Source organism: Brassica napus, chromosome C4, assembly GCF_020379485.1.
Source record: "Brassica napus cultivar Da-Ae chromosome C4, Da-Ae, whole genome shotgun sequence".
In the NCBI taxonomy this organism is placed as follows: Eukaryota; Viridiplantae; Streptophyta; class Magnoliopsida; order Brassicales; family Brassicaceae; genus Brassica; species Brassica napus.
This window is the reverse complement of record NC_063447.1, coordinates 13,372,174-13,381,047: the sequence shown is the minus strand read 5'-3', so window position 1 is coordinate 13,381,047 and position 8,874 is coordinate 13,372,174. Positions and strand designations below refer to the sequence as shown.

Genomic DNA, 8,874 nt, shown 5'->3' with positions numbered 1-8,874 from the left:
TAGGAGCAGATAGATGGATAAGTCACTCGGTCCGATCAGCCGGTTCGGTCCGGTTTTCAAAACAGTGGAAAATAACTTTTCCTTTTTCTTTAGAGGAGTCGGCCTAATTGTATTAAAACCTACTAAGGGTTTCTGGAGCATCCTCTCTTCTTCTCTGGCATAAACTTGGGATTCGGCTCCAGCTCTTGTTGAAACTAGACATTCTCACAACGACGGCCAAAGCAGCTCTATGCTATGTAACCAGTCTCTGTTAATTGTGGCCTCTTGTTTCATTACCGTGGGACGCAAGTTTTAGTTACTTCTCACTTCAATTTAATTTTATAAAGACGTCACTCGAAAATACAAATGGTACACACTGCTAAAAACCAAATTTATCTTTTGTTGCTTAGAAAAAAGTTGGGAGGCCAATGCTATTAAGCAGCATTGGTAGAAATAAGCCAATCAAACAAACCAGCTTTAGGCTCTCTTCTTTTCTTGCTGCTTCTTAATCTCTGGTTCGAATACTCCACCAGCTTCCTCCATACATCTCCTACCCTCCATCCTTTAGATATAACCAATTCCGTTACCTGATTTAGGTTATGAAGTGCTTCAAATCCAAAAGTGTAGTAAGACATGAAAGGCCTTCTTGCCTGAGAACAAAGTAATGTTTTGTGAGACAAAGAAACAGCCACTGATTTAAAAATTACACACTTAGGTTAAGAATTAACCTGTGAAACAGCAATCCACTGAAGGAGAGATTTGACCTCAGGATCTCCACCATAAGCACCACATCCCCAGTTCCCTGTAGCAACACCAACACCATCTTCATGATCTATGCACTGGTTCTTGCAGGCATGGAGGAAACCACATAGAGCCTTATTAGCCTCCCTGGAGAAAAAAAAATGTTCAGAAACGGTTTGATATAAAGAAGACTAGTTAAACTATATAAAGATTTGATTCAGTTTTTACCGTAGGAGACATTCAGGTTTGTACTGGGAGATTCCTGGATGACGCAGAGCATCTATGGCGACGATTCTTGTTTTTCGCCTTCCAAAAACATCTCTTTCCTTTGTGTCTACGTAATCACCAGAGAACCTAAATGAAGATGAATATCTGCAGAATGGAGAATAAACTATTTTCTTTCATAATTAAAAAGTAAAACATTTTATAAATCACTAAAAGTATCTTTGGAAAAGTGTGTCACCCTGTGTAGTGAGAGAATCTTTCGGCACCAACAACTTCAATTGCTTCAGAGACTTCCATGGCTGGTAAGAAGAGCATACCAGCGATCAATTCTGGATTTATCATGAACCGAATCTCTTCCTGTGTGTGTGTGTGTTTGAAACATAGTCAAGATTTGTACAAAAACTTCAAAAGATCAAAAGGATTTTCAAAGATACAGTTTATTATAGACCTGGACACATCCCTTGCGAAGAGCGCCGCCTCCTAGGTACTTGTTGGCGAAGTCAACTTCAAGAGCTTCAACGCTTTGATCCTCTATCAAACCACAAGTGTGAACCTATACACCATTTGGAACTGATACTAGGACACAAAACCCTTACAGAGACAAAAAAGAATCAAGCATTGATATACTTAGTTAAGTATAACCTCAACAGGGCAGAGATTGACAGTAGATGTACTCCAAAAGCCTTCGTCAGGAAAGGCTTGGAGGCCAGATTCTATAGAGAGAATCTTCCTCTCGAATGAGACGAAGCCAGGAGGGATACATGAAGATATCCTCTGGAAGTAATGAGTTATGCACCTTATCTTGTTCTCTTGGTGCTCGTTTCGTCCCGTGCTGATTAGGCTTCTGCAATAATAGGTCAAAACATTGATCTTGAGTATTGTTTTTGTATATGAAGTTTGTAGTCTGAGAATTATAACTATTTTCTATATTTCTGTTTTTTATTTTTAAAATATAGTTGTATTTTCCAATCAAATGTGTTATTCAATGCAAATTCCTTAGTAAAAAAATCAAATCTACTTACCCGAATAGTTTGTCGAAATTGATGTTTGGAAGACGATTAGAGCTTCTATCATCGACAGGAAACAAACAGAAGAAAGAACAAGAAAGCAAGGCTCCTATAAGTTCCTGTCATAAGCCAAAACAAAAGACACATTTGAATATCTCTAGCTGTAATGAGAATTGGCTTAAAGAACACTTACCTGGCTGAGGAATACAATGCCGGCTTTGTTGGAGCATAAGACACGAAGACCGGTTTCAACTCCATTGATGAGATTCTCCGAATTAAGATAGTGTAATTCCAAGAGAGATGGGAATCTCAGAAGAAGACAAGCCATGGCAGGCAAAACCTCGTTGAACCATCTGCTTGATTCTTCTTTTGACATTTTCTGCACCAAAGCAAATACATTATTCACTCAAATCAATCTGAAAAAAACAATGAAAGACTTTTGAGTTTTTTTTTTATATTATATTACCTCGTCGAAGAAGAGAGCGTAGCCTTGAAGTGCTGAATAAGAAAGATGAGGAGTCAAAGAGAGAGATTGTCTCATGTCAGAGATGGAATCAGACAGAGTTTGTCCCGAGTCAACTCGGCTGTGACTCGGTCCTTTGGTCAAAGCTTCAAAAACCTCCACCAAGTGTGAGGATGGCCAAGACAGTGAAGAATCCTGAATCACTAGCGGCAAGTAGGCTAAAATCGTCTCAAGATCTTCCCTTCTCTCCATTGCTCTGTTTTCTTTATTTTGTTTCACCTTTTTCTTGATTCTTGAGAGGTGAAGTTGCAGGTTTCTCTCAGAAAGATGAGGCCACAACATAAATATATAAAGTCGCTACAGCTCACAAGAATAATTAATTAAACTAAACACTTTTGACAAAAGAGATTATTAATTAATTTATTATACCCTTCCTTGCGGATCAAGATTGTGGAAAAAAATTATTCAGATAAATTTCAGCACGCTGATGAATTAGTCAACGGCAATATTCACCTGGCATTCGAATTAAAAATCATAGAAGAATTTCTTTTGTTCACAAAAATTCAGTGCAAGAGAAACCATTGACAGACACAACTATGAAAAAGAGTTCGCCCTAATTATCTCTTCGGCCCGAAAATCGAGAAGCCGACAAACATCATCTCTCTCGACGCCGGTGAGGCCTCTGGCCGCCGGCGTCGGGCCCTATGCTCTGTCTCCTGCTACTTATCGTCTTCAGACCGCTCACCACCATGTTCTAATCGTTTCCGCCGCTCGTGTCTTCGTTTCGGAGTCTGGGACACCGGATCCATGACCTTCTGGGGTCTCCATGCTTCTCCATAATGCCGGCCAGCTTCAGTCACCCCCAAACCTTTAGATCTACGCCTCTTCGACAGTGTCGTCGGCCATTTCCACCTTCTCTACCACATCTAGTGCCCGGTCGCGGTAATCTATATCCTTGTGTACGTGGGGTTCCACTGTTTTCCAAGGATTCAGTACCGATATCGTGCTACCTAATAAGGATGAGCCACTTCCGAACCTCTCCCACCAGATTTAGCTTGACAAACGCAGAAGTTGACGGTCCTCTCCGGGATTCCGAGGAGATCCACTGTGCTGCTCTTCCTCTATGTCTGTTTGTAAGGCCCATCTTCTCCGGTGTTCCAAGCTCACCGCTCGCTGAAGCGCACCATCCCTGGCTAGACGGCCGAGTATCCATCGCCGCCGGAGTTTCCATCCCTGGCGTCTGTATCTACTCCTTCCCGTCTGATGTGGTCATCAGATCAGCAACTGAACCAGAGGTCAACCCAAAGCCCTACTCAACCAGCCAAGGCACCAGCCAGGACATACGTGCACTAAAAATGACATATATTACAAACCAGGAGGGTTTAAATGACAAGGCTAATTTTTATGGATTCTACACTCAAGAAGGAGTTCAGGCCAATTGGAATTGGGCCAAAATATTCACGGAGACAGAAGATATGAATTTTACAAGTCAGAGGTTTCTCAGCCCGTCCATCTGCGAGTACCCAACTTTAGAAGGAGATTCAAGCTCAAATAAGGAGCGTCCTGAAGCAAATCCCATCATAAGAGTCAAGAGGAGTTTATCGGCTTTCCAGAAAGCCCAAGATCAGGAGAAATGGCCACGGAAATTAGGAGTTATGATCAATTCCACAGAACCGGCCAAACCGACGTCATCTATGGAAAGTCTCCAACCAATTCAACTTGGTTCGACCCAGAGCTATTTATGGGAACCAGGAGATCATCTTAACCAATCAGGAGGTATTCCAGAAGTCCTTTGCTGTACCAGAACCCAGGAGATCAGTTGGTTCAATGGAGAATCACTTAAATCCAACCGGAGCTATTTATGGAAAGATTGGACAATCTTTCGGTTTGATCCTTTCCAAGCAATTCCAATCCAACCAGGAGAACCAGACGACGTCCAGACCAAACCAAGACATCCAGGAGACATTATACACGAGCCAGAAGAGTTCTACAACTTCATCCCATGCACCAGCCCACATAGGAATAAGAAGATCCCCATTATCACCAAACTGCCTTATTTGGAGTCTCAAGCATTAAAACTCCAACAGCTCTTTTTCCTTCAGTCTATGCACGACATCAGCACCTTCCAGACCATTAAGAAGATTCCCAGGAAGCTCACTTACCCCCTCAAACCGTCCAGATACAGGGAGGACACCATCTACATTCATTTGGCCAAGATTCTCATCATTAAGCCTCCAACGGCTAGTTTTCAAGGAGCCATCAATTCCTTTGCTTCCAAGTTTATTATTTCGATTTTTATTTCTTTCCTTATGTCATTTTATGACTGTTAGAGAGTCCTTGGTCGAGCCTATAAATCTCTAGTCTTTGTTTCATTGTAAATCACCCCATTTTGAAAGTAATAAGAATTATTCAGTTTTCTAGTTTTCTTAAAACTATTGTTCTAAGTCTTTTGAGCTTGTGTGAAGCAACTCCAAAGCACCTTGACTTATCAAGGCTCCTTTCCATAGAGTCTTGTGGCGTCCTCAACCCCCCCATCCTTCCATTCCAATTCGTTTGCCAAGCTTGAGAGTGATACACATCCAGCAAGCAAAGCACCATCTCAATCCACTTCAATCATCAACTGATTAGGCTGAGAGTGTCACACGACCAGCAGCCTAATTCCATCATATCTATCTTTATTTATCTTGTTTTATCATATTAGAAATCATATCTCATTTGTTTTTGCATTTGTTTTCAGGATCATAACTTGCATTCCATCCTATCGCCCATCCGATCATATCTTTGGTCGATCCATCAAGCTCTCATCAACCATTTTGCCATCCCTGATTTCCAGCCTGCAACACCGTCACTCAATCAATCGTCTTGGGTTGGGCCAAGGGTGAACACTAATTGGGCCTGGACTGCTAATCTCCCTTATTGTTATAGCCCACAAACCAGTTACACAATACCAAGAAATACGGTACTGCTTTTGAAGGTACCGACTGTACTGATAAGGATTTCCGGTGGGTTCACCGGAGCCTTACTTTTGCGTATAATGGCATATTATCTTGTTAAGAATAGTTTAATTATCGGTGGATTCACCGAGACAGTTTCCATTTCAATCTTCCTCGTCTTTTGAAGAGAGGACTTTTCCACCATACCTTCTTCCCATGGAAGAAGATGATTTCTCGGCTTCGCTGCCGAACTTCGGCTTCAGCTTTATCACCGGTTTGTTATCTTGTGTAGCGGTCTGTACGGGGCCAGAAGATGCAACCGAGATTACCATGTGTTGTCTCGCAGGTGAGGGTTGTCCCTCAACGTCACATTATGTGACTAAGTCTCAGCTGTCCGACTCTGTCGGGTATGCTCCATCGACGCATCCAAGCTTTGTCTTGAATTCGCTGTCATCTTGCTTTGAAGATCTATCTTTCTTAATTTGGTCTGTTATTGTATCTTATGTTTTTTATCAAAGAGGATGGATAATTCCCTCTAGTATTTGTATTCAAGAAAGTTGATGAATGAAAGTTAGTTGTGTTTCAAAAAAAAAGAGAAACCATTGACTCACTAGGCACCTTAGACATGTTTGAAGCTCTTGTTCAACACAAGATATGAAGGACATAACAAAATTAATGCAGTAGCAAACCAACATTCCGGCAGCAAGAGCAATGATTGCTGTAAGACTACATAATGAGTATAACTAGTCTACTACACAAAATCAAAACCACTTCATTCAACAAGTCAAAAAGCTAATAATATATGTTGTTAAGAGGCTCAAACAAAAGAAGACAACATGAGCCACACCATGGCCTAACCCACCACCTGCAAGCAATTGACTAGAATAGTCGTATATTATGTCACAGATGCCTGATGGGTTCTCTAAGTTCCATGTTAGCATTTTCCATCTCCCACAAGCAGTAACGAATGATTAAATATTATTTGGCAAGCTTTATGAACAAGAGAGTATATGGTAATTATCTGGTAGAGAATAGAGAATATTCATTTTGATAACCGAAAAGTTATAACAAACACACAATAAAGTCCTAAAACATTGCATGATCTTCTAGATGAAAACTTAAGATCCACTTCCGAATGAAGTCCTAAAAAAATTATATAACCTTCACGTCCTCTACATGGTTCAGAAAGGTGAAAAGTTTAGAACACCTCTTAAACATTCCCATTCCTTGGATTTCAACTCTTGTTATAGCTTCCTAGACAAAATTGTAGCAGTAAACATGGACAATGTCAGATGGAAAGTCCACTGAAAAAACAAATTCATTTGTAGCAATTACTCCAACAAAGTATAATTTCTCTCCTGCAACTACTATATCCTTCCACATAGGAGGTAAATTGAAAATACGTTTGGACCATTCATGTTTTTCAGGGTCTTCTAGAATCCACATCTCAAAACTTGTACATGTTTCACTAAGACAATAGCGCATTGGGGTCCTTACAGAAGCCAGTTTACCTTGGAAGTTTATTAGAGTTGCATCAAGCATTTCTCTTCCCATGAGTTTAACAAAGTTGTACTTTTCGGATCTGACATCAAAGCAAGCTACCATATTGGAAGCCTCAGAAATGTAATACAAAACACCATTGATGTATACATATTCATACTCAGGAAAAGAATGGGGTATGCCACACTCAATCCTTCTCCATGTCAGGTTATCTTATTGTAAGAACTTGATGCTCAGCAACTCTATCATCTTGTCTGATCATTGCCAACACCTTGTGTTGCTTCTCAACAGGATCATACCCTAAAAAGGTTCTCATATCAGGTTCCCATTTTCTTTTCTTCATTTTCATTTTAGGTAAACGAAAGCATTGTCTTATATAAGAGGCGCCCCACGGGGAAACTCACATGACGAATGGCGGTGACTATAGGAGACGAATCATGATGAGGATTATTAGGCTGAGGTGAGGAGAAGAAGATCGCCTCATTCTCACCCTCCTTTTGGCGGGCGAACAATAGCTGAGGGCGAGCTAAAGATTTGGTGAAGAACAACTCCGTGAAATCGGGACGTAGGAGTACGGAGGCCCACCACTTCGAGACGCAGCGACACCTCGCGATAGACTTCGACGGCAGCCTCGAGAATATCTCGATGATGAGATCGATTGGGAGCTTCCGAAGTAATTCGTCAATTGCACTGAGCCGTGAGCTGCGTCGTCGCCGTATAGTTTGAGGAGACTCCGAGACGTTGAGCCCCCATGACGTCATGGTGGAGGGAAACGCTTGCTTCTTCATCAAACCTTAGATAGTTGGGAGACATGCAAATTAACCAATCCGATTCCGACCGATTGTAAATGTAAAAAAAGTTACACTTTGTGTCGTTTTCGTTTGATTGAAACGACACACATGACATCATGTTAATTTGCGTGTCGTTTGTCCAGTAAAAACGGCGCATCGTTCTTTACTTTTCAAAATGTAAGCAATTCTTTAAAGTTTTGTTTCATTTTCCAGATTACAAAGAAACATGAGAGTTGGAATTATCTTGTAATCTCTGAAACTGCTCACACGATTTTTTAGTGTCTGGAATGAAGTTGTGTTTAGACTTTAGACCGTATCTAGGTAAGTTTATTCTTGTATTTTTTATAATATATTATTGAGAAAAAGACAAAAATAGCACTAAATCAAGTTTTTGTTCCCAAACTAGCACTCAAGGTCAAAAGTCACAAAAATAGCACTTAATGTTTTATCAAAAGTCACAAACTTAGGGTTTAGAGTTAAAGGGTGGGGTTTAGGATTTAGGGTTTAGGGTTTAGGGTTTAGAGTTTAGGGTTTAGAGTTTAGGGTTTAGGGTTTAGGGTTTAGGGTTTAGGGTTTTAGGGTTTAGAGTTTAGAGTTGAGAAATGAGGTTTTAGGGATAAGATTCAAATTTTGAAAAATAAAAAAATTAAAATTTTCAAAGGATAAACTTAGAAATGTGTTATTTTGGTCATTTTAGTTTTTGAGTGCTATTTTTGTGATATAAACTTAGAAAGGTGCTATTTTGGAGATTTGCCCTATATTATTATACATTGTGTCATACTGAAGAGGAGCATAAGGAACATCCGAATGTGGTTAAGCGAATTTTTTTTGGTATGAGTTATGCAATTTTTACGACATCATTAATTGTTTGTTTTCATATATCTCATTATTAACCACATTTTTTGAGTGATTTAGGCCAATATATCCATCTTGAGCCGAAACAAAGAATGTGCCCCAAGGATCGCGTCTAGGGAAGGAGAAGTCAGAGTTTCTCTGAATAAGAAAGTTGTGGAGTTAAAAAATAGTGATAAAGCATGGGAGATTCTTAATAAAAAGGCAGTTGTCGTAATACGTAAGTATGTCGACCGATCTCTCTTTGAACATGTCTTTATCTACATAAATGCTTTTGAATCATGGATTCAAGTTTTGTCCATAATTCAAAAGCATTTGTGTAGGTATAGAGACATGTTCAAAGAGAGATCGGTCGACATACTTACGTATTACGGCAACCGTCT

The 8,874-nt window shown here is 40.2% G+C and overlaps 1 protein-coding gene and 1 pseudogene across 1 annotated transcript; both read right to left on the bottom strand.

Moving 5' to 3' along the window:
- Window positions 1–289: 289 nt before the first annotated feature.
- On the bottom strand, window positions 290–2,717 carry LOC106430035 (poly(ADP-ribose) glycohydrolase 1). The gene is made up of 9 exons (XM_048754674.1): window positions 2,419–2,717; window positions 2,146–2,331; window positions 1,968–2,071; window positions 1,588–1,789; window positions 1,394–1,498; window positions 1,184–1,302; window positions 949–1,092; window positions 708–867; window positions 290–629 (listed from the first exon to the last, which is right to left on the bottom strand). The coding sequence occupies exons 1-9, from the start codon at window positions 2,665–2,667 to the stop codon at window positions 414–416; spliced, it is 1,485 nt and encodes a 494-aa protein (XP_048610631.1). The 5' UTR covers window positions 2,668–2,717; the 3' UTR covers window positions 290–413.
- Window positions 2,718–5,917: 3,200 nt separating this feature from the next.
- LOC125585010 lies at window positions 5,918–7,960 on the bottom strand (annotated as a pseudogene).
- Window positions 7,961–8,874: the final 914 nt, after the last annotated feature.